Below are 24,676 nucleotides of genomic sequence, written 5' to 3' on the forward strand. Positions count from 1 at the left end.
TGCCCGGGCTGTGCTTGCGGCACAGGAAGTGGGTGGACGGGCGCAGAGCACACCGCCCTGCAGCTGACCGCTTGGAGCAGCATGCTGGGAGCGGAAGGCAGGGGGCCTGCCTGAGGGCCCTGCTGGGCTGCTGGCTGGGAGCCACCTTGGCTAGAACCTGCACCTAGCACCTCCCCCTCCTTCACCCCACCCCTCTGCTCCCCAGCCCCAGGTCACAACCCAAACCCTCTGTACCCCTGCTCCTGCACCCATATCCCCTCCCAGACCCTGCAGCCCAAACCTCTGCACCTCTTCCTGCTCGCCTTTCCGCCCCAGGTCACGACCCCCTACCAGATCCTGCACCCCCTCCTACACCCTCTTCCAGGTAGAATCCTCTCCGGCACCCATAGCCCCTCCTGGACCCTGCACCTGCACCCCCTTTCCCTACCTTGAGCTCCTTTTTGCTCCCCCCCCAGACCCCGCTGCTCCTCCACTAATATCATGGCAGGCCACTTATCAAATTCTTGGAGTGACCCCCTCATCCAAAAGTACAGCTCCCCCCCCGTCAGAGCTTCACAACCCCCAGACCTGACAAGCCTGCCACGCGATCTGCTGCAGCGTTAAAACCAAACTCCACACACAATGCCACCTCCGGGGTTAAGGAAACAGCGTGTGTCAGGCGAATCCCAAACAAAACATGTCACTCGCATAAACAGTTTGCTGTGACAGACTTAGAACTACTAGCCTATAAATATTTACATTTAATAATTGGGCCTCTCCATTTGCAGCGCAGACATTCCTCTTGATTGTCTCGCCCGGGTTTTTTTAACGTTTGAATTCTTCCTTGTGTTCCGCAGCGTGTCCCGAGACAGACTGAAGCAATGGACGGTGTTTTCCTAAGAAAACAAGTTGTTTTTATAGATTTGAATGATACCACAGCAGGGTGAAAATCAGACACCAACCTGACTAATACGTTTCGGAAAAAACGGGAAGGATTCGGTAAAAAGCAGGTTAAACAGAAAACGATGGGGTATTTTTATCCCCTTCCTCCCACACCCATGATTCACCTTTACCAGAGCAGGCAGGCACGGGACAGGGCGTCGCAATCAACAGGTGTTGTCCTCGATAGTCCCACAATAGTACTAGACACTGCTGCAGATCAGCCCTTCGCACTACTTAATGGCTCTCTCCTAGCCGGTGACTCCTGGCGTGTTTGGTCGCCAAAAGCTGCCTTTTGGTGAAAAGAGAGTGAGAGCGTGCACATTGCCGAGTGACTTTTGTTGGGAAAACACCCAGTTTCGATGACCATATATTTGGTATCTATGGTCATGCCAATTTTCTTCCACAATTAAAGCTCATTACCTAATAAACCATCTTGTTAGTCTTTAAAGTGCTGCATAGTCCCGTCTTTTGATCCAGCCCTGCGAAAGACTTTTGTCTTTTCCCCTCCCTTTACTGTCAACAAAGAGCGGGTGTGGACTCTGCTGTTTGTTTTGTTGAGAACTCGCTTCCACCAGCATCCCCCATTGCCTACCCTGCTGGCTCTGCTCAGTGTTCTGTGATCTCTGCTGCCCTGCAGGCAGGCGCCCCTCCCCTGTCAAAGCTCCGGGAAGTGTCTGGCAGCTGAGTGAGCTGCTCCCTTTGGGGGAACAAACAAGGAGCAAACCACTGGGATGCTCCTATTCTGCCTGGCTAGGAGCCCAGCGGCTGGCAGGGGGAGGGCTGGAGAGGCTGCTGTGCTGCTTGGACGTTCCTCAGCACAGGGAGCTCCCAGAGCCGCGAGGGAATCCCAAGAAGGGCAGGGATCAACTCTGCCTTCCCACTGTACTGCACTGTGGGATGATTACTCACAAGGCTTTGCTCTGTCTGTCCCCAGGGTGTTAGCCAGGTAATGTTCCTGCAAGAGGCAGGAAAACTAGTTTGATCAGTTTTCACGTTTGCGTGTCGGCAACGCTTTTGTCGCCAAGCCCGCCCGGCATAGACCCACCTCTGCTGGTGCCTGGCGCTGAGGCAATGCACGGGGGGCACGCAGGGTCGCTGGGATGGGACGCACTCTGCAGGGGGATATGGAGGAGCAGTGGGGATGGGGGGCAGGAGGGAACACAGCAGTGAGAGGCAGCAAGAGGGGGCACAAAGAACCGATGGGCGGGCAGCAGAAGCAAGAAGTCACTGGCTGCCGCCTGGCATCTACTCACAGTGTGGCTGGAAGAGGGGCAGAGCAGGTCCCACTGGTCCAGAGCTGTGCCCACGGACCAACAGCGGGAGCAGGGCCCCAGGGGACACCCACAGCCATCGTCAGCCACTGACTCCCCCGTCCCAGGCGAGCAGGGATGGGGCTGGCAGCGGGACCTGCCTGCACTTATTGGGGGTGGGGGGCAAAAACACAGGACACTTTACCCAGTTTTAAGACAAATGTGGAACATTGACAGGAAGGCTTAAATACGGGCCTGTCCCTTTAACAGCGGGGTATCTGGTCCCCCTGGCAATAGCCCTTTGGCCTGGTGTCAGATTACGTCAATAGAAGCAGCAGCCCCCATGAGATGGGCATGTGCCCAGTTCACAGAGGGGGAAACTGAGGCACAGAGGTCAAAAGTGGCCTGCTGACACTCTCTGGAATGGGACCCACAGGCGGTCAGGCTGCAAATCTCCCCTCTCAGCCCCCTCCCCTGTTCGGACCCCAAACTCAGCTCCTCCAGGACAGGGATGAGCAACTTTCAGTCCCGCCCTGCGTGAGCGAGAGGTGGCGGGTCCCTCTGCTAGCGCTGGCCTCAGGGCAGAGTCTGGGGAGCTCCGGCTGGAACGGGCACCTGACAGCACTTCTGGACAAGGGGCCAAACGCCGAGGCCAGCTCCCCAGCGTGCTTACGGGGGACGAAGGCTCCTGGGGCCTGGCCACAAAACCCCTGCCAAACCGGCCCCGCAGGGGCTCTGCAGGCCCCCGAGGGCAGCGCCATGCTAGAGGGGCCCTCTCGATGGAGGCTGCCCAGCCAGGACCAGCCACCGTCCTCCCATTGTTCTCCCGGGTCAGGCAGCAGGAAGGGGGAACGCCTGTTAACTGGAGGCCAGGCTCAGGAGAGGAGGAGCGGGCAGGCGGGCTGCTGCATGCTAGCCGCGAGCTGGGGGAATCCCCTGGCAAAGGGCCCAGCGGGGCACCCGGCCGCAAGCCAGCCTGCTGCCTCGGCTTCCGGTCACTGCCTCCCCGCCAGAACCGGCAGGCCAAGCGACCGGCAGTGGGACCCCCCTCGCACCGAGCCAGCAACTCCGCACGGGCCAGGGCGGGATGAGATCTGGGCTCTCCCTGCCTGGCCCTTGGCGCCAGCCACACCCCTGCCCCGCAGAGAGCCTGCCTCCCGACGCGTCTTTAGACCCAAGGCCCGAGGGGCCAAATCCAGCCCCTGGTCCCTAAGGCTCAGAGCCCCCCCCCAGCATCGGGGACCCCACACCAGCATCACCCAGATCCCAGCCTGCTCCTGCGCCCCCCCCTGCCCAGACCCCCCGCCCCCCATCGGTTCCTGCGCCCCCCCTGCCCAGACCCCCCCGTCGGTTCCTGCGCCCCCCCCCGCCCAGACCCCCCCGTCGGTTCCTGCGCCCCCTCCTGCCCAGACCCCCCCGTCGGTTCCTGCGCCCCCTCCTGCCCAGACCCCCCCGTCGGTTCCTGCGCCCCCTCCTGCCCAGACCCTCCCGTCGGTTCCTGCGCCCCCCCCGCCCAGACCCCCCCCCGTCGGTTCCTGCGCCCCCCGCCCAGACCCCCCCCGTCGGTTCCTGCGCCCCCTCCTGCCCAGACCCCCCCGTCGGTTCCTGCGCCCCCTCCTGCCCAGACCCCCCCGTCGGTTCCTGCGCCCCCTCCTGCCCAGACCCTCCCGTCGGTTCCTGCGCCCCCCCTGCCCAGACCCCCCCGTCGGTTCCTGCGCCCCCTCCTGCCCAGACCCCCCCGTCGGTTCCTGCGCCCCCTCCTGCCCAGACCCCCCCCCGTCGGTTCCTGCGCCCCCTCCTGCCCAGACCCCCCCGTCGGTTCCTGCGCCCCCTCCTACACAGACCCCCCCGTCGGTTCCTGCGCCCCCTCCTACACAGACCCCCCCGTCGGTTCCTGCGCCCCCCCTGCCCAGATCCCCCCCGTCGGTTCCTGCGCCCCCTCCTGCCCAGACCCCCCCGTCGGTTCCTGCGCCCCCTCCTGCCCAGACCCCCCCGTCGGTTCCTGCGCCCCGTCCTACACAGACCCCCCCGTCGGTTCCTGCGCCCCCTCCTACACAGACCCCCCCGTCGGTTCCTGCGCCCCCCCTGCCCAGATCCCCCCCGTCGGTTCCTGCGCCCCCTCCTGCCCAGACCCCCCTGTCGGTTCCTGCGCCCCCTCCTGCCCAGACCCCCCCGTCGGTTCCTGCGCCCCCTCCTACAGACCCCCCCGTCGGTTCCTGCGCCCCCCCTGCCCAGATCCCCCCCGTCGGTTCCTGCGCCCCCTCCTGCCCAGACCCTCCCGTCGGTTCCTGCGCCCCCTCCTGCCCAGACCCCCCCGTCGGTTCCTGCGCCCCCTCCTACAGACCCCCCCCGTCGGTTCCTGCGCCCCCCCTGCCCAGATCCCCCCCGTCGGTTCCTGCGCCCCCTCCTGCCCAGACCCCCCCGTCGGTTCCTGCGCCCCCTCCTGCCCAGATCCCCCCCGTCGGTTCCTGCGCCCCCTCCTGCCCAGACCCCCCACCCCCCATCGGTTCCTGCACCCCCTCCTGCCCAGACCCCCCCGTCAGTTCCTGTGCCCCCTCCTGCCCAGACCCCCCCGTCGGTTCCTGCGCCCCCCCTGCCCAGATCCCCCCCGTCGGTTCCTGCGCCCCCTCCTGCCCAGACCCCCCCGTCAGTTCCTGTGCCCCCTCCTGCCCAGACCCCCCCGTCGGTTCCTGCGCCCCCCCTGCCCAGATCCCCCCCGTCAGTTCCTGTGCCCCCTCCTGCCCAGACCCCCCCGTCGGTTCCTGCGCCCCCTCCTGCCCAGACCCCCCCGTCAGTTCCTGTGCCCCCTCCTGCCCAGACCCCCCCGTCGGTTCCTGCGCCCCCCCTGCCCAGATCCCCCCCGTCAGTTCCTGTGCCCCCTCCTGCCCAGACCCCCCCGTCGGTTCCTGCGCCCCCCCTGCCCAGACCCCCCCGTCGGTTCCTGCGCCCCCTCCTGCCCAGACCCTCCCACCCCCAGCCTGCTCCTGCACCCGCTTCCACCCAGACCTCTTCCTGGCAGCCCCCTCCCACACACTGAACCCCTCATTTTTGGCCCCACCCCTGAGCTTAGGGGGCCCCCCAAGCCCTGAGGTGTGAGGGGAGGGTGGTTCTGTTTGCCAGTCGGGGGTCACGTCAGTGAGGGGGGTCGTTTCTCCCTTATGCGCGGCCCCCGACCCACCAGAGGTTCCTCCCCCCTGTCCAGCCCCCCAGAGGGGGCAGGCTGAGGGCAGTTATTGTGGCCCTATGGCGCCAGCACCGGACTGCGGAGCGAGGCTACCACGCAGCCGCCTGCCACAGGTGCTGGGACCCGCCCGGCCCAGCTGTGGCTCCATGGCTGAGCGGAGAGCTGCCCCAAGCCCCAGGCTGGCTGCTGCTGCCAGCGCCGAGGCGGAACCGCCCCCCCCAATACCATTGGCTGCAGCCGCCAGTCGGCCCAGAAGCCTGGCTGCATCGGAGCCTGTATCGAGAGGGACACCGAGCCCGTGGGGGATGCCCGCTGCTCCCCGTGCCAGCGCCTGCCTGGCACTGCTGAGACGCCCGGGCCGGGCCACGAGCTCAGATGCCCCACAGGGCCGAGGGGGCGACTTCCCCGGGCCCTGCCTGCCCAGCTCCCCCAGCGTCGGAGGGGAGCGCAGCCCCATCTCTGCCCCAGGACATGCCACGGTCTCGTGGCTCCCCTGGGGTCCAGCAGAGCCCGGCATCTGTGGGGCAGGAGGCAGTGGTCGTGGGGTCTACGCCGGAATTGGGCCCATCCAACCGGCCCACTGCCCTGGGCTTCGCAGTGAGCAGGGCAGGCCTCTGGCCCCACCTGCTTGTAGGGCTGGCTGGCTGGCAGCCGTGGCTCTTAGCACCTGCTCAGGGCCACTCCATGCCCTCCGCACACAGGCCAGGCAGGGGCTAGGCTCCAGAGAGCCGTTTGCTAATATTGCAGTCTGGGAAGCACCAGGGAGCCCAGGTTTTCCCCGCTGGCTCTGCTTCCATCCGGCCCTGGCCCTTGCTCCAGAAGCTGTTGGCCGCTGCGGGGCAGAAGGCGGGAGCTGGCCGTTCAGACGACAGCTGAGCGAAGCCCAGCGCTGCCGACACCCTGCAAAATGAGACGCTGGGAATTTCCACCAACTGGAAAGAGGCCCCGAGGGCCAACTGGCAAAGCGAGATTCCGGGGAAGGCTGCTGCCTGGTGATGGCAAGCGGCCGCCTGCGCCAGGCTGGGGGCCGGAGACGATGGTTTTGTTGCTTGCGGGAGGGGGTGTCCTGGGAAGGAGGCTACCCTCCAGGCCTCACGGCTGGCGTGGGGATCCCGCAGTGCAAAGAGCTGCATTCCCACCCGCCAAGGGGTGCGCGAGCCCGGGCAGGCCTTCGGGCCAACGCTCCTGGGAGGAGAATCCGAAGGCCAGACGGGGAGCAAACAGGGGGCAGGGCCGACAGCTCACCCCGGCCAAGCAGCGGCCAAGCCCTCTGCTAAGGAGGCAGCTGGAGCTATGGCGACCTGAGAGGAATGTTCCCCTCTAGCCAAAGGGCAGCCCAGGAATCAGAGCAGCTGCAGACCTGCCAGCAACCAGGCCAGCCCTCCCACCCCTTCCCATCAGCCCCGAGCACTGAATGGCCCCTGTGCAGAAGGGGTTGGACAGGGCAGCAGCCAGGCGCTCAGTTCCTGTGCCGAGGGACCACTCCGGCGCGGCGAGGCCAGGCCTTGCGTCACCAGCTCGGATCGCCCGTGTCGCCCGGCTGACTCCTGGCCCCGAGACCCCCGCCCGTTCCCTGCCCCTGCCAGCGCACGTGGGGGGGATTTGCTACTGCGCTCGAGAAACTCTCTCCCCTTGGCCTCCAACCAGCTGCCCTCTGGGAGGAACGCTGGCAGCGGAACCAGGAGATGGCCCAGATCTGCCTGGGTCGTCGGGAAGAATCAGCCCTCGTTAGCAGGCAGGGGCACAGCCTGGCGCCATCGCCCCTCGCTCATCCTGGCTCCGGGTTCCGCAGGGGGCGGTAGCCTGGGGAATCAGCTGCCAGCAGAGCGCCCCGCCACAAGCCTGCACCCGCTCCTGAGGCAGATCTGTGGCGCCTACGGCCCCCCACACATTCCGTGGCTGCAAGAGGCATGCGGCAGGGTGGGCTTGGGAAGGGAGTGGCCCCTCCACGCATGACATGGGTGACAGCGCCCGTGTCACACGCAGCACGTTACAGCCATCGTTCCCGTGACCCTAGCGGGGACGCCAATGGGTACCGGGTACCCTAACCGGGTAACGGTCACTCGGCTCCCCTGGAGCAGCTTGCCACAAACAAAGGGATGCTCCAGCCTCACCGGGCCCCCGCGCAGGGCCAGGAGCCGGCATCTGGGTCCAGGAACGGGAGCCCCTCGGGTCGGGACCTGGTCCAGCTGGGCTGCAGTGGTCCCCCGCCCTGGATCCCTGCAGCCGGGTAACCGGTTAAACGTTAGGTTAACCGACCAATCCCGGTTGTGTCGTTTTACCGTGACTGCTCTGCGAGCGCTCATAGGAGACGGGGAGGGAGGAGACGGCAGGGCCATCGAGTCCAGCCCGCCGCCGCGTTTTGCTGTGACAAACCCACATCCCCGGGTGGCTGACGGGCTTTGCCGGAGCCTCCCAAGCGGGAGTGGGAGCTTGTGCTTCGGCAAACTGAGCGAGAACTTCCTGTTGCAGATCCCGGGTGGCCGCTCCCCACCCAGCCGACGGCAGAGCCAGCGGAGAAGGGTCCAGGAGGGAGCGCTGGGGCCAGTCAGGCCGGGCAGGCAGGGAGCAGATGACGCGTGACCATCCCATTTCTCCAGCTGGTTCTCCTCACTCCCCAGCGATTTCACAGGCTGTTCCTTGACCTCTGCTCCTCGCCCTGACCTCTGCTCCTCGCTGGAACCCGCCCCGTCGTCAGCTGCACCCGGGCCGTGAGAGGAGCAGGGTTCAGGCTGGAAGAGGCTGGTTACAGGCAGCTTTTCCCACGTCCGCTGCCACTCCCCGGGGGCACCGTTTGGGAGTAAAGACCTGAGACGGTCAAACCCACTTAAAAACCAGGCTTTTATTCGCCCTGCGCTGCTCCCGCCAAACGAACCCTCCCCCTCCCGTCAACATTGTACAAAACTCTATGTACAGGGCAAACACTAAAAACGGGCGCGTGGGCCTGGCCAGCGGGGTCCCCGGACCCCTGCAGAGCTCAGAGTGCAGGGACCGCCGCGCACTGGCCACAGGGCTCACGGAAGCCCAGCACAGTGCGTGGGGGTGGGCGGGGCAGGGCGATTTCAAAGACACGGGCAGTTGACAGCCTAGCAAAGGGCCGGGCAGTGCCAGACGCCCATCTGAGCACTCCTGCCCAGTCTGCCATGACGGCCTGGAGGCTCTGCCCTGCCCAGCTGGGTTCACCAGGGCACCAAAGGGCCTCAGAAAACAGATCCAGGCTCTGCTCCTAGGCACGGGAGGAGGGGGCCATGTGTCCCTGAGCCCGGGGCGGGGAGTGGGGGATCTAGAGAGCTTTCCTGCTCTTCTCGCAGGCCATTCTGATCACAGATGGGTTCCCCAGAGACCCCGGCGAGCTGCATGCCTCCTGGGGAGACCTGACTCTGGTACCGAGTTTATGGGACCGCTTGCGGCTCTGGCTGGAACGTTCCCAAACCCAGCTCCGGGGGCCAGAGCAAGAGGAGCAAACCGGAGGTCCAAAGGGGAACGGAGCACGCCTTGCTCCCCCTCACCCGGCCGGGGGCTCTGCTGCTCAGAAGGCGTAGCGCGTGCGGATGTCCTCCAGCTTCTTGGACACCTCCGGGGGGGTCCTGTCCAGCTCCTCTGAGACGTTCTTCTGCTTGTTGGGCTCCATGGAGTTGAACTGCTCACAAAGGTCCCCGTCGATCACGTTCTAGCGAGAGGACGCGGGAGCGCGTTAGGCTCGGGGCAGCGAAGAGGCCTTGGCAGAGCTGACGAGGGGGGCAACGGGGCAGCCTGGCAAACAGCTCTTAACCCGCTCGGCAAACAGGGCCACGCTCCGCAGCCTCGTCGGCTGGAGCAGGGGGCTGCTCTGGTGGTGGACAAAGTGGGAGCGGGCGCAAGAGGCAGGTGCACTGCACTGTGGCCTAGTTTGAAATCTGCCTGAGGCTCTGGGAGGGGCAGCTGCGCAGCCTAGTGGAGAGAGCGCAGGGCTGTGACCCAGGAGTTCTAGTCCTGGCCCCGCCACTGGCCCCCTGGGATGACCATGGGCAAGTCACTGCACCGCCTGTTGCCTCGGTTTCCCCCGCTGTCAGGTACTGCTCTCCCGCGTACAGCGCTTTGAGAGCTGGGCCGGAGAGCGCCAGCCCCAAGCCGGGTGTTACAGTCTGGTCCCGTTTACTTGAAGCAGTTCTCCAGACCTCCGCATTACCCAAAGCACACCCTTCGCAGCACTGCCCAGGCTGGCACCGGGTCAGAGCTCGGCTGCCTTGGAGCCAGTGAGCAGGACTACGAGGCGGTGGCCACCCCACCGGCCACTTATCCGAGCTCCCCGGGCCGCTACTGCTGAGGTACGGGAACGCTAGTGTCCCACCCCCCAGCCGTGCCTCTGCCAGCGGCGGCAGTCTGGGCTGGGCAGAGGCTGCCCTGGTGGGTGCAGGCCCCAGCCTTACCTTCACTGGGAAGTAGTAGGAGCGGAAGCTCAGGTGGTCCCGCCCACAGAGAGGGGGATGCTCCGACCTCAGGTGCATCTCCACGTGCTGGAAGAAGTCGTGATCCTGCAGGGACAGGAGGAGTTGAGAGGGGAGGGCCGTTGGCTCCCCCCGTGCCCATGGGATGCTGGAACCGAGAGGCAAGAGACCCAGCTCCTAGGACTGCAGCATCAGGAGAGAGCAGCGCTCCATCCGCAGCCTATGTCCTGGCCAAAGGGGCCTCCCATGGCTTCCAGCCCACCCGGGCCATGCTGCCAGCCACACAACAGCCGGTGGCTGCTCCCGTGCAGGATGGAAGCATGGCCGCAGAAAGACAGCTCCCAGCATGCAGCGGAGCTGCCGCCTCCCATTGAAACCACCCAGGGCTGCAGGCTGCCCCACCGGGCTGCCCTTCAGCTACCCCTTTGGCAGGGGCACCACATTCAGATCCACCTACAACAGCAAAGCTCCTGCCACTCACTCCTAGGGCAGCAGCCTCCGTGGGCATGCGGGCAAGGTGTGTGGAGAGGGGCGGGGCCTCGGGTGGAAGGGGCGGGGCTGGAGGCAGCCAGTCCTCAATCCCACTCAGACAACGGCCTGCCTGCCCCCCCCCCCGGCAGCGCTGAAGAGGCCCAGGCTTCCAGCCACCACGGCCAGGCCCTGGGGCACTGGCCCTCTCCACCCCCCGCCCGTGCTGGGCCCTGTCTCGAGTTGCTCTCCTGCCACATGCCCTGATCTCACCTGCTCCCTCTGGCTTTGCTGTGCCCTTGACTTCCTCGCCCAGCAGCCACCCAGAGTCCGGAGCTAGCGGAGGGCGCTGGCCGGGGGCGGGCGGGCAGTCAGGCAGTGCCTCGCGGCAGGATGGCTCTTACCTCGTGGGACGTGAAGGGGACCAGGATGCCAATGCCCCCCGACAGGGTGGTGTAGACGAGAGACTCAGACCCGCCCGGGATCAGTGTGGTCTTCTGCAAGGACAGCACCGTTTCCCCCACGTGGTAGTTCATGATCACCTCCGCCTGTGGGCACGTATTTCCCGGATCAGTATTCCCCTCCGGCGCTCGGCCGCACACGCCACAGCACCGGCAGGGCGAGGGGAGCGGCATGTGCTCTCTGCCACAACCCAGCACCTCCCCACAGCGGCCAGGAGCGTCATGCGTGGGTGTGGCCGGGGACAGGGCAGGGAGGGAGGGAGAAAGGGAGCCCTGGCCACACTCCCCTGCAGGCCTCGGCCAGCGCTCTCCGAGCCAGAGTGTTTGGCGCAGGAGGGCTCCCCAGGGTGCCTGGCCTTCGCTCTGCCGGTCTCCCGGGAGGCTTACCTTCTGCGAGGCGCCATTGAGAAGCCCCCGGTCCCACAAGGCCTTGTTGCCCGTCGGGTCCTCGTCGACCTCGTCGTTGGTGTTGGGAGGCAGCCTCACCTGTAGACACACAGCAGGGCGGAGTCGGCGGGGGGCTGTTGCCTTTCGTCTACACGGCAGCTCCGAAGGAGGCGGCAGGGCCCCCGCTGACATGCACATGGGGCTCTAGGGATGCTGGGGGCAGATCCTCGGGCCACAGGAAGCACTATCTCCCGTCCTTCGTGGTGCGGGGTAGGGGCACGCCCACACTAGAAAGGCTGCGGCCGAGCCCGGTAGCGCAGGTGCTCACTACAGTGACGGAAGAGGGCTCCCATGGCCGCAGCGAATCCACCTCTCCCAGAGGCAGAGGCAGGGTGATGGAAGGGTTCGTCCGACCTGGTGGTGCCTCCACCGGGACCTAGGGAGCCTGAATTACGTGGCGGTTTTCCACCGCCCTGAGCCACGCAGTTCAAACAAGGGTAGAACTGCCCAGTGTCCACGCGCCAGAAGACAGGAAGGTGGCGAATAATGCACCTCCTCCACCTGCAGGTCCTGCCTCCCCCCACACTGCTGCGTCTCTTGGTGTCTCCAAAAGGTAAGCAGCCTGGCTCTTGACACAAGCGCCACGGGCTGCCCAGTGGCTACCCGTGGCCAGGAGCGCATCCGCATGGGAAGTCTGGCTTTGAGTCCAGTGAATGTTTGCGGATGGACCAACACTTGGTCGTCCCCCAGGGCACTGGCAGCACGTGCAGGTAGCCGCAGTGGCTCTAACAGCATACATCTCGCGGCCGGGGCCGCCCACGGCCAGGGACAGCGCGCTGGCGGAGGCCCAGACTCACCACACAGATGTTGCCGAACTTGTCAGCGCCTGCCACGGTGTCGTAGTCGAGGAGGGTGGCGGTGGTGACCCAGCGCGGGTAGGTGTCGTCGGCAAAGATGATCAGCTGGTTCTCGTTCCTCTTGTAGCGCACCCAAATGAAGCTCTCCTGGACGTCCGACACGATCACGCGGTGCCCGACGGTCTGGATGCCGGAGATGTAGTTGGCGATGTGCTTTCAGGGAGGGAACCGCAACAGTAAGGAGCCCGACAAAGAACTCCAACGGGCACCATGCCCCGGCCCCCGAAATCCACCCGGCCCCGTCATTTGAAATGCCTGGACCCAAGCCGCGATTTTACACCCCAGCTCCGACATTGCAGCTGCCTGGGGAAGCGTTGCTAGTGCATTTATGAACCACACTGGCCTCCGTGCACAGTTCTTGGCCTCCTAATACCCCTGTCTAGAGTGGTCTCAGCAGGGGGGCGCGTAGGAGCACAGATGCTACCTCCACACCTAGATGCGTGGGTTACGCCCTCCGACCTCCAGGCCAGCCTCCAACGTCTGTCCTGGCGCACGGCTGTGACAGAGCGCAGAGGCTGACAGCTGGTGCCACCTACGCTCTGCTGAGCTGCTGGCAAAATCCACTGCCCCTCGTGCCAAGGACAGAAGGCCTCCCCTGTGGTTTGGAGCCTCACCAGCAGCCAGAGGAATGACCCTCACAGGGCACAGCAGCACGGAGCAAGGGCATGGGAACCCACTGACCGCTCTGTGGGAGGATGGCATGGCGGGGTTTAAGAGGCATCGCTCACATGACTGGCAATCAGCTGATGAACACGGCAGGGGGCAGTAGCAGCTGCCTTTCAGCCGGTCCGTCCTAGGTCACTCTGGGTTGAGGTGCACGCACAGGGCACCCGAGCCCGACGGGGCCCCCAGCGTGGAGTTTGGAGAGGACAAAGCCCGACACACACACACACACACGCTGACTGAGCCGAGTACCCCACGAAGCGCCACCCCCCACACCGAGAAACGGCACCTGTTGGGGACCCAAACCAATACCTTGTTCTCACACTTCCGAAGCAGCTTCTTCTTGCCCAGGTCGTACACACGCAAGAGCTTCCCAACTCCAATTAAGACTCGGCCCTGGAATGGGGCGATGGCAGCAGGCACCTCTTCGACGGGGGTCTGCGCGGGGAGCGGGAGGGAGGCACGTTAGAAAGCCCAGCGAGGGAGCGAACTCGCATGGTGACAACAGACTGCACTTGCACTGGAAAATCAAAGCAGCGCCAGGCAGTGGACGTCATCCTGCGGACGCTTTCATGCCCTGATCTGCCCCCGGCGCCCGCAGGACACCACACATCTGACACTGCTTTACTGGGGCGTGCGTGCCACTGGAAAACACCCCCCAAGCCACAGACGGAGCGCTGGCGTACAGCGTGGCCATCATCCTGGGAGCCAATACGCAGACTGTGTGGCAAGGCGAAAAACTCATCGCTATCACTGGCCCTGGTCCCAACAGGATTTGGCTAAACCCAATTCCGATGGCAACCTGCAGCCCTTCCGGCCCAGGAGTCAGTGCAGCGGCCGGCGAGGTGGGCCAGCTGGTGGAGACGGGGCGTTAACTCTTGACAGGTCGGCAGGGAGAGCTGCCCAAGGATAGCACCATGCCCCAAGGGATCGGTCAGCAATGACAGCGGACACAATGAATTCCCCTGGTGGCTTGGCTGCTGTTGGCCATCAGCACATTTTTCCAGGTTTGGTCACAGGAGCTAACAAAAGCCAGGCCAGCCAGCCAGCTTTGCAGGCAACATGATGGGCGTTAAGTGACCCTCGCGGCAACAGACCACTCTTGGTCAATTGGAAACGTGGGACGAAAGAAGAAAGCCACCACATTCTTTAGCATTTCCTCACCCATGCTGGGAACACACAGGGAACAGAGGCTTCTTTGACCTCCGTGCTGCTGAAACCCACCAAGCGCTGTTACTGCGGGCCAGTCTCGTGTGTGAACCCAAGCCAAGGGTGTTAAATATCGAGGAACTGACTAGTTGAGTAGTCGAAAGAATTTCCATCCGCTACTGGACCGGCACGTCCCGCTGGGCCCCTTGTACGTTTCAAAGGCGTTTCATGTGGCGCCGCTGCTTTGAAATGCCATGCGGAGCCGAGGTCAGCTGGGGACGGTTTGAAATACCACGCGGGATTCGCTGGGGACTCCCCAGCGGACCCCAGGCTCCATGCGGCGCTGCCACTTTCAAGTACCCCATCTCCCCTCCTTTGCTGCCTCATCTGATAGAGGCAGCAAAAGGGGGAACTGAGTAGTTGACTGACTAGCCGATAAGCATTTGCTTACCAGCTAGTCCACCAGTGCTTAACAACCTTAACCTTGGGGCACTGGCCTGGGCCTCCGGAGACCCGGGGTCAATTTCTCTGGGCCTCGGCTCCCCACTGCCTACAGGGGCTGCGAGAATGAACGTGCTCCTGCGTGTGAGCGGCTCACACTATGGGGCAGGCCCAAACCAGCTAGACAGACAATAACGCTGGAGGCAGGATAGTCCTGCCAGCTGCTCCTGCAAGGCCGTCCGGCTGTTCCCCAGTCTGAGTGAGTATACATGCGGATCTGCCTGTCTCCCCCTCCTCTCTTGGTGCACGCCGCTCCCAAGGTTAGCCCAAGAGACGATCCCCCACTCCACACCAGGCACGCACCTTGTGTAGGAACTCCAGCTTCTCACCACTATTCACCAGCTTGTACGTGTAGATAAACCCGCCGGCCACCGACCGGGGGTTCAGAATCAGGTCCTTGGCCACTCCCACCAGCACATGCCAGTCATCCCCGGTGTTGGAGAATCGGCACACGGCCACGCTGGGGACAACACACGGGCGCCCGCAGGTTAGCATCGCCCAGTCCTGCCTCGGGATCGGACGCGCCCAGCGCACACGGGTGTGAAAGCAGGGCAAGCGCTTTGGAAGCTCCTCGGCATGGCGCTCAGACGTTCGTCCGTCCCTCCCTCCACGCCCCCTCGTTGTTTGCAGGGGCTAAGGCAGCAGTATCGGGAGGAGGAGCCGCTGGGCCGAGGCAGGGAGTGGCAATTTGGGCGGCCACTTTTGCTTTTGAGGCATAAGCATCTGGTCCCCCAGCAGCACAAGAGGACAACTGGCACAAAGCCAAAGGGACTGACTCCATCAGGGTCTCCCCTCCCCAGGCTCAGTCCCACCTGACCTCTCTCGAATACACGGCCCCGGCCCTTGGAGCCCCCACAACAGTGCCTGGCTGTTTGCCTGAGGCAGGGAGGATGCTAGGAAGGGCTGGGAACACAAGCACGACGGGCTCCTAAGTTTTGTATCTTCTGAACCCCCTAGGGCTTTCCTAGCCTGTTCCCTTCACCGGCGTGTAACGGCCCAGCGAAGGTGCCGGCACCAAGGCCTAGAGGCCGGGGCCGAGGAAGGGAAGACAGAGTCGGATCGTGGGAGGCGCCTAGCGGCCACTCGCCCAACAGCCGGGCCAGGCGAGCAGCGACGCGCGAAGCGCCCGCAGCCAGCGGCTGTCTGCCCTGCTCCTCACCTGAAGGCAGCTTCGTTCTGCTCCAGCTGCACCAGATCTAGCGTGTTGCCCTGGATGGGGTTCATCACTCGGACGACCGAGGCCCACTGGCCGTTGCCGGCTTTGGGGGCACCAAAGATGGACTCGGGGAGATTCTCGTTCAGAAAGGCGGCCGCCATCTCCGCGGCCAGCTCCCGCTCGTCCTCCCCGGCTGCCTCCACCATTTCCTGCCGTGGGGAGAGGAGGAGCTCAGCACACGAGGGGCCTGTGCGGCTGCGCGGCCAGCAATTCGCAAGGCGAGTTGAATGGAGAGAGCCCCCGGCTACGGGCTACTAGCCAGAGAGCCATGCGCACGGGAAAACGCCTGGTTTACAAAGCCAGAGAACCAAGAGCTCCAAGGATCCTCCAAGCCACGCTGCTGCTCGCCTTGCTACCAGGGCCTGTGGCCACGGAGCTCGAAAGCGCAGCACGGTGGATTCCTCACTGCCTGCAGGCCTCCGGGCTGTGCGGCCAGCCAGCTTCCCAGCAAGCCCCAAGCAGGGGCTCAGGGCTGCAGCAGGGAGGAGCCCCTCCTCACCCAGGTAAGCCCCACCCCAACTGCCTGCCCTACCTCGAGACTTCCCCAGCCTAAAAACCTCATCCCCAACCCCACCCCAACACCCACAGCCCCCCAACTCCTTCATGCCCAGCCCCACTGCAAAGCCCACACCCCCAGCCAGAGCACTTGCACCCCAACCTTCTTTCCCAGCCCTGATCCCCTCAAATCCAGCCCCAGCCAGAGCCCTCCCACCCCATCCCAACCTTCTGCCTCCACCCTGAGCCCCCTCCCACATTAGAACCTCTTGGCCCTCCCCCGCCACGTGCACCAGTAAGAAGGTGATGTGCCGCACGCCCCCTCCACGCTGGTGCGCCAAAGAAGATTCATTCTGCTCAGGGGTGGGAAACAGAGCCAGCACTGCTCCCTGCCGTGGAGCTACGGCTTTGGGGTTGCAGCTTCCGAAACACCAGCTGCCCCCCCAGAGAAACCCGGAGGGAAAACCAGCTCGGCAGCGACACGCGGGTAGGACCGGTGTGCAGCGGAGTGACCTGCATCGCCCGGCCTGCGAGTTACCGGCTGGCAGCGTGATTGTGCACAAGCGCCTGAGCTGAACTGGAAAGCCAACCCTGGCCACAGGGCGTCTGAGGCTGCAGCTCTCCTCCAAGGATCAAGCGGCAGTGGGCCGCCCGCTGGGCATTAAGCAGACACCCACTTTACATGTGGAGCCGGGGGGGAGGGGGGATTAGCCTACGGACAAACTCTGAGTGCAACACAACCCCCGAGTCTGGGCAGCCTCTCCTGCCCTCCCCTGGGCCTGCGCCTGCGCCGCACTCCGCCCCGGTGCCCACACCCAGCCCCCGAGGTACCACGGGCGGGGACCCTCCACACAAGGCAGGGCGGCCAGAAGCCTGCGTCAGCACGAGGAGCTGCCCGGTTACCTCAGCCATCTGCTGCTTCCGCTGGGCTTTCGTGGCCTCGGTGTAAGCGTTGTGGTCCGTCTCGATGACGATCAGGTTGCTGCTCTCGGGGTGAATGACGAACTTCCGGGGGGTGTACTGCAGCGGGAAGGCGACCTGGTTGAAGACTGCCCCCAGCTTTTCCAACGCCAAAATCCTAGAGGGCAGAGCAAGGCCACGGGCATATAACAACTCCCCAGCGCCAGGGAAGACAAGGCACCGCTGGCTGCTGCCCCCTCAGACGCCAGGCCAGTAGGCTCAGGAGAGGGGCGAGAACCGTCTGCTCTTCCCCAGCCCCCCAGCACAAGCCCACCGAGATCTCAAGAGCGCTGCGTGGGGAGGGAAGCGACGAGTCAACTCGCATGAGCTTATCAGGCAGTCAAGTAGTCACGCGACTCGTCGCTCCCCCCACCACCTTGCTGCCTCTATCAGAGGGGCAGCAAAGGGGGGTGGGAGCTGGCTTAAAAGCTGGTTCCCCCCAGCACCGTCTCTGTGGGGGCAGAGGAGGCAGAGGCGCAGCTGCGGGACTGGGCGTGAGCCACCAGCTCCCAAAACACTTAAAAAAGCAGAGGCTGAGAATCTGGGGCCGGGTGCGAGCCACGACAGCTGATTCCCAGCTGCGCCTCTTCCTTTCAGATGTATTAAGAGTCGTCAGGGGTTAGAGGTCCCATCACCTGCAGCTCCAGTTTCCCCCCCACGTCGATTAACTGAGCGGTCAATGGAAACTCCATCGACCAAACGCAATGTAACATCCCTAGCGCTGCTCAGTGCAGCTACACGAGGGCTCAGCAATGGACTGGTTGTTGAGAGTTTCCTGGCAGAGGCCGGTATCGGATGCCCCGGAGGAAGGCAAATGCTCCTGCCTCCAAGACACCAGGCCAGCTGCGCAGTGTTGTGCGGGCGGGAGGAAGAAGAGAACTTTCTTTGTGCTCCCTTTCAGGCGATCAGACTATGCCAATGCCTTCCGTGCGAGGAGCCCATTCTGCAAGCTGGAAACTGAGTCTCCCCGAACTCCCACTTGCCTGTCTTAGATCTGAGCTCATGCTATGCCTGTGCCAGAGACGACGGAACAAGTGGTGATGAAAGCTTTGTGCAAAGGGTGCTGTTAGGAGGGGAGGAAAGGTGGGTGAACGGAGGAAGAGAATCTTGAGATTACAGCATCTGAATCTCAATGGGCTTTCGACACTACAGCTGGCTCAGAAAACGTCTCTGATGAAAATCAGCTTAGTCACAAGACAAGAAAAATGCCAGCGTCTGAATGGCTGGTCTTTCTGCAGCTCGTCTGTTCAAATGCCAGCTCATCGGGGCCAGAATAACCACGAGTCCCTTCAGAAAGAGCCCTTCAAAAAACTGTTGGATGCCACAAAGGGCCAACAAGAAGAAAGTGCCTGTTTGTAGTTACATAAAGCAGGGCTCCGGAATGTAAGCTTCCCCTCTATTTTCACGCATCTTCCTAATTACCCCCCCCAAGCCACCCCCAGGCAACACAAAAACATGGCCTTGCCTTTGACTTTCAAACCAGCAACTCACCCCAGGCCTTTTCAATTCACAACACACTTTCTTTTGTCTGTTGTTTTGCAGCCTGTAGCCAAATGATAAGAGAAACCTCCCATACACAGGAAATCTGAATTCCTTCCCTCACCTGGGAAGAGCCAGAGTCATTTTTAAATCTGTTTGCAGGTGAATTCATGTTCTTTGGCAACACAATAAATCCAACAGCCCAGAGGTGCAGGGAGCACTCGCGGACCTTTCTGGTGGTCTACAGAATGAGGGATTTTAGGCACACAGCAATGGGGGACTGAGGAAGAACATTCCATGAGAAAATGTTTGGCGTTGGTTAGTGCCAACAATGGCTTGGAACAAAACCACGATGGTGAGCGGGGCATGGAGTTGCATTTTCCAAGCAGAGGCCTATAAAAAACAACGGCTCAGTTTGTCTTTGCTGCTACTGGTCTACCACAGCTACTGACCTGGAGAACTTACACGGTGCTAAAATCCCCAGGGAAGTGAACACAACAGCTCAGCCTTGCTAGCAAAGTACTTATCTGCTAAGAAAACTGATCTGTGAATCTGTCTGTCCCAATATGGGTATCTGCTGCCTCACACGAATGTAATGCAGGGGAAGCCCAGACGGTGCATTGTGACTTAGTAATAGAGATGCAGCCGTGTTAGTCTGGTCTAGCTGAAACAAAAGACAGGACTATGTAGCACTGTAAAGACTAACAAGATGGTTTATTAGGTGATGAGCTTTCGTGGGCCAGACCCACTTCCTCAGATCAAATTGTGGAAGAAAATTGGCACGACCCTATATACCAAATATCCTTTGTATCCCTTTCGTATATATGGACATGCCAAGTTTCTTCCACAATTTGATCTGAGGAAGTGGGTCTGGCCCACGAAAGCTCATCACCTAATAAACCATCTCGTTAGTCTTTACAGTACTGCATAGTCCTGTCCTTTGTGACTTAAATAGTCTTATGTCCTGCCCTCATGCATTTACAATCTAATCTGAACAAAGAAACTGACTACGGCAGACCTGGAGAAAGGAACTTAATTCGTTCTACTTCGCACTTCTAAGACCATGGGAACCTGTTATCACTTTTTTCCAATCCATTACATACCTGCCCCGAACAGTTCTCCCCTGGGACTGTGGCTATTCACGGTTATTGAACAAAATAGGCCTAAAACTATGCCCACTTTATTCAATCACTAAAAACTCAAAGTATCAATTACCGTAACAAAAATTCCTTTTACAAACTAACTACAAATTACATTTGATGAGCCTACTGCGGGGTCTGCCTCTTCCTATCAGCTGACCACATACCGAAGGCATGGATTTTAAAACGTACTACCGTATTTTCCGGCGTATAAGACGAATTTTTATGCTAAAAAACATCCCCAAAAAATCGGGGGTCGTCTTATACGCCGGGTACACAGGCAGTCCCCGACTTCCAGGTACTAACGGGGCTTTTCTCACCCCATAGGGCACGGACTGCGGGACCTCATGGTCCCGCCGCCCGTGTACTCTGGGGCGAGAAAAGCTGCTCCGCGTCTCCCTGGTCTGCAGACCAGGAAGACGCGGAGCAAAGCCGCGGAGGGGCTCCGGCAGCGGGGCAGCCCAGGCACTCCTGGGCTGCCCCGCTGCCGGCTTCCCCGAGGCTTTGCAAAGCTGCGGGGGGGCTCGGGCAGCGAGGCAGCCCAGGCGCGCCTGGGCTGCCCCGCTGCCGGAGCCCCTCCGCAGCTTTGCTCCGCGTCTTCCTGGTCTGCTGGAGACGGTCCCCAGCAGAACAGAGGCACCGGGAGCAAAGCCGGGGAGGCCGAGGGGTCCCACGCCTCTGAGGCTTTGCTCTGGCAAAGCCTCAGAGGCGCGGGACCCCGCCACGGCTGCGGCTTTGCTCCCGGTGCCCCGGTCTGCTGGGGACCGTCTCCAGCAGACCAGAGGCACCAGGAGCAAAGCCGGGGAGGAGGAGGGGAGCTGCAGGTTGGCCTCTTAAGGGGGGGTAGTCTTATAAGGCGAGTACAAGACGAAAACCTATTTTTTAACTAGAAACTTAGGGGGTCGTCTTATACGCCCAGTCGCCTTATACGCCGGAAAATACGGTAATAGGAATTTGAACTGACGAGCAAGCTCCAAAGTTGAAAACGGTCCCAACTATTACAACTCTGCCCCGCGGGCAGGCCCTGGATTACTAACCTTGGTAGGAGAAGAATTAAGACCAGACAATTTAAAACTGAACATCTGCAGCCAAACTAGTTTTGAGTCATGACTTGAAACCCTAACTGGAGCTGCTGAGTAATCTGCAGACCCTTGGGTGGAAAGATTTGAAACGACAGAGCGGTGAAAAATGTGTCCGAACCATGCACCCAGCTGGCTCATGCTCAAAGGTGCCAGACCATCTCCCGGCTGGGGACAGAGCCCAAAGGCCGTTATATCCCAGTGAGGTGGGATTTTTGCTGCAAATTCTCCCAAACGCTATAAATAATCTTGGCACAAACCGGACAGCTGCTGACTGTGAAGAAAGTGTCTGTAGTTAACGAGGGGTTTTACGGGGAGGCAGCTGACGGTCAAGAGCTTTCTTGGGCCAGGCAGCGCATCAGGAGACCTGCAACAACCTGAAAAGTCCCTACAGCCCTTTCTTCTCCGGAGAGCTGCTGGCGCCCCGGCACAAAAGTATCACCAAGACGTACCTCAGTGTGTTTGTGGAGATAGCAACAATGCCCTCTGGACACTGCTCAGATGCGAAGCCAGATGCAAACTCGAGCGTCTCGTAGGACAGGGGGGTTAGATGGAAGCGGGACTGGTAAGAGTAACTCAGCCAGGAGCGACTGGACATGGCCAGCACCTGGAGAAGGAAGAGAGACAGCGAATTCACCAACCTGGCCGTGAGAGGAAGTCAGCTCGCTGCAGCGTTCATCAGAGCACATTCCAGCAACTGGACTCTCCACCACTGGAAAATCTGATCCATCACGGGGGCATAATTTCACTCTGCCAGAGACCAGCTTCACAACCACTGCCCCGCTAAGGAGCAACACCCAGCTCAGGGATCAGCCAGCGCAGATCACAGGGATGGCGTCATGGCAACCTGGGCCCAAACGGAGTTTTGGAAAATGCCATTTTCTCCAGAGAAGCCAAGCTCAACAGAAACACCCCGCAGCTTTTCTTTCCCAACAACTTTGTTTTCCAAGGAAAGCAGGTTCCTTTAAACAAACATCCCCAATCATGTTGCACCCTGAATATTTCAGCACTGAGCTAGCGCACTAGCTAGTCTGTTTCCAATCACTGCAAGAGGAAGGCAGAAAGCAAACAAAACAGCACAAAGAGTACAAAGTACATTCAAGCTCATTCTGCTTCAGCCTAAAGGGTTATTTATATCTCCGGGGCTAGTTAAGAAGATTTGAAGCTGACCATGGTTTTGGCTGGGCAGCCAGACCAAATTACACTAAATAACGTACATTAGACTCAGAGGGAGGGGGGAAAAATCACTTGAGCTCAGTGCAGAGGGAAATGCAAGGGACCGGCCTCTAACTAGGATATGTATTGCACAGTTTTAACGTCTCTCTTTCAAGGGCCCCAGCGAGCTTCACAGGCATTCCTGAATTGAGCCTCAAAACCTCCATGAGAGGTGCCATACTTATGAGGGGACCGTGGAAAGCTACATGCCACTTAGAGCAGAATCCAGAGCCCCAACCCAGTCCCCTGCACTGCCCACTGCTAACCCAGCTGAATCCAGAGGCCCAGGGGCGTGATTTATCAACAGGCCAAGCTGGGGATGGAGGGGGAGCTGGCTTTCCCCAGCGCCACAACAGAAGGGTTGCAAACACGATTCCAAAGGATCAGATCCTCAACTCCAAATCCAGCCAGTCTCAGCTGACTAAGCGGCTGACTAGCCCTGGGTAAACAGCTCCAGCCTCTTCGGGTAGCCTCAGCCTGCCTTGGGCCTTGCCCATGGCTGCTCATGCTGGGCTCTTCCAGCCTCCCTACCTGCGCAGGAGAAGGCAGCATGCTGGAAGTGCCCTGCAGAAACTGCGGGAGCTTTTACAGACAGCAGAGGACTGGCCGGGCAGGCCGGCCCGCCGCAGCTCAAAGAGGGCAACGATGGCGAGGAGGCAGGCAAGCACCACAGGGCCTCGGCTCTCAAGGAACAAGGCGAGGCGGACGCATCCCAGGCTGTACGTCACGCACATTCTATGTCCCGGGCAGCTCCAGAATGACGCTCCCGGCTCCTCTCCTTTACAGCGAGCCAGTTCTGTGGTGCAGCAGGGAGCTGTTCTGCGCCCCGCTCGCCACGGAGGGAAGCCTCAGACAAATACTTACGCCGTGCCGTCTCGCTTCACTTACCGCCTCTTGGCCTTGCATTCGGACTCGGAAGAGTTTCACGGGGCGGGAGCCAAGGTACCGGGTCCTGGTATCAGACAGATCTCCAGTGACTGGATCCAAGACCGTCCGCAGCAGCACGCCGTTCTTCATGCAGGACACAGAAAACTCACGCTGGCTCGGGAGCACAGAGAACAAATACCGGCCGAGCCAGCGCGCTCACCCAAAACCCCTCCCCTAATGATCAAAGAACGCCCAGGTGCCCAGAGAAAGGTCTTGGGTTGGACTATTTGGAAGAGGTTGGTGAGTTTCACCTACATAAGAACGGCCGTACTGGGTCAGACCAAAGGTCCATCTAGCCCAGTATCCTGTCTACCGACAGTGGCCAGCACCAGGTGCCCCAGAGAGGGTGGACCGAAGACAATGATCAAGCGATTTGTCCCCTGCCATCCCCCTCCAGCCTCTGACAAACAGAGGCCAGGGACACCATTTTATCCCCTGGCTAATAGCCTTTTATGGACCTAACCTCCATGAAATTATCTAGCTTCTCTTTAAACTCTGTTCTAGTCCTAGCCTTCACAGCCTCCTCTGGCAAGGAGTTCCACAGGTTGACTACACGCTGTGTGAAGAAGAACTTTCTTTTATTAGTTTTAAACCTGCTCCCCATTAATTTCATTTGGTGTCCTCTAGTTCTTCTATTATGGGAACTAATAAATAACTTTTCCTTATTCACCCTCTCCACACCACTCATGCTTTTATAGACCTCTATCATATCCCCCCTCAGTCTCCTCTTTTCTAAACCGAAAAGTCCCAGTTGCTTTAACCTCTCTTCATATGGGACCCGTTCCAAACCCCTAATCATTTTAGTTGCCCTTTTCTGAATCCTTTCCAAGGCCAAAATATCTTTTTTGAGGTGAGGAGACCACATCTGTACACAGTATTCAAGATGTGGGCATACCATAGTTTTATACAGGGGTAGTAAGATATTCGAGTCTTATTTTCTATCCCTTTCTTAATAATTCCTAACATCCTATTTGCCTTTTTGACCGCCGCTGCACAGTGTGTGGAAGTTTTCAGAGAACTATACACAATAACTCCAAGATCTCTTTCCTGATTTGTCGTAGCCAAATTAGCCCCCGTCATACTGTACGTATAGTTGGGGTTATGTTTTCTAACGTACATTACTTTACACTTATCCACATTAAATTTCATTTGTCATTTTGTTGCCCAATCACTTAGTTTGGTGAGATCTTCTTGAAGTTCTTCACAGTCTGCTTCTGTCTTGACTATCTTAAACAGTTTGGTATCATCCGCAAACTTTACCACCTCACTGCTTACCCCTTTCTCCAGACCATTTATGAATAAGTTGAACAGGATTGGTCCCAGGACTGACCCTTGGAGGACACCACTAGTTACCCCTCTCCATTCTGAAAATTTACCATTTATTCCTACCCTTTGTTTCCTGTCTTTTAACCAGTTCTCAGTCCATCAAAGCACCTTCCCTCTTATCCCATGACAATGTAATTTACACAAGAGCCTTTGGTGAGGGACTTTGTCAAAGGCTTTCTGGAAATCTAAGTACACTATATCTACCGGATCCCCCTTGTCCGCATGTCTGTTAAATTGTCCAGCACAGCACCTCAGGTAGCATTTATCCAAACAACCTTTTTATCACAGGAGCACACACTTAGTGCTGGCAGTGCTAATGCCTGGACAACGGAGAGCAGTCCCTGGGGTCATGGGCATGCTAGGGATGTGAACGGGTAACCGATTAACCAGGTAACGGTTGACCGGCGCCCAGGAGCTAGCAACCCCACATGGGCTGGAGCGGTTCCCCACCCGCGATCCCACTTAGTTAACTGGTTAAACTCAACGCTGAACTGGTTAAGTGATTAAATGGG

The 24,676-nt window shown here is 60.6% G+C and overlaps 1 protein-coding gene across 1 annotated transcript in view; it reads right to left on the bottom strand.

Annotated features, from left to right (window-relative positions):
• Positions 1-8,177: 8,177 nt before the first annotated feature.
• SF3B3 (splicing factor 3b subunit 3) overlaps positions 8,178-24,676 on the bottom strand; it is a 37,604-nt gene continuing 21,105 nt past the window's right edge. Inside the window, exons 16-26 of the mRNA XM_075940588.2 lie at positions 22,800-22,922; positions 21,149-21,303; positions 16,943-17,117; positions 15,488-15,693; positions 14,632-14,788; positions 12,991-13,116; positions 11,956-12,168; positions 11,099-11,197; positions 10,655-10,798; positions 9,765-9,869; positions 8,178-9,025 (exon numbers count right to left, since the gene is read on the bottom strand). Coding sequence (XP_075796703.1) covers positions 8,885-9,025; positions 9,765-9,869; positions 10,655-10,798; positions 11,099-11,197; positions 11,956-12,168; positions 12,991-13,116; positions 14,632-14,788; positions 15,488-15,693; positions 16,943-17,117; positions 21,149-21,303; positions 22,800-22,922 — 1,644 coding nt within the window. The 3' untranslated portion in view covers positions 8,178-8,884. The remainder of the gene's footprint in view (positions 9,026-9,764; positions 9,870-10,654; positions 10,799-11,098; positions 11,198-11,955; positions 12,169-12,990; positions 13,117-14,631; positions 14,789-15,487; positions 15,694-16,942; positions 17,118-21,148; positions 21,304-22,799; positions 22,923-24,676) is intronic.

Source organism: Pelodiscus sinensis, chromosome 12, assembly GCF_052426305.1.
Source record: "Pelodiscus sinensis isolate ZL-2025 chromosome 12, ASM5242630v1, whole genome shotgun sequence".
Lineage (NCBI taxonomy): Eukaryota > Metazoa > Chordata > Testudines > Trionychidae > Pelodiscus > Pelodiscus sinensis.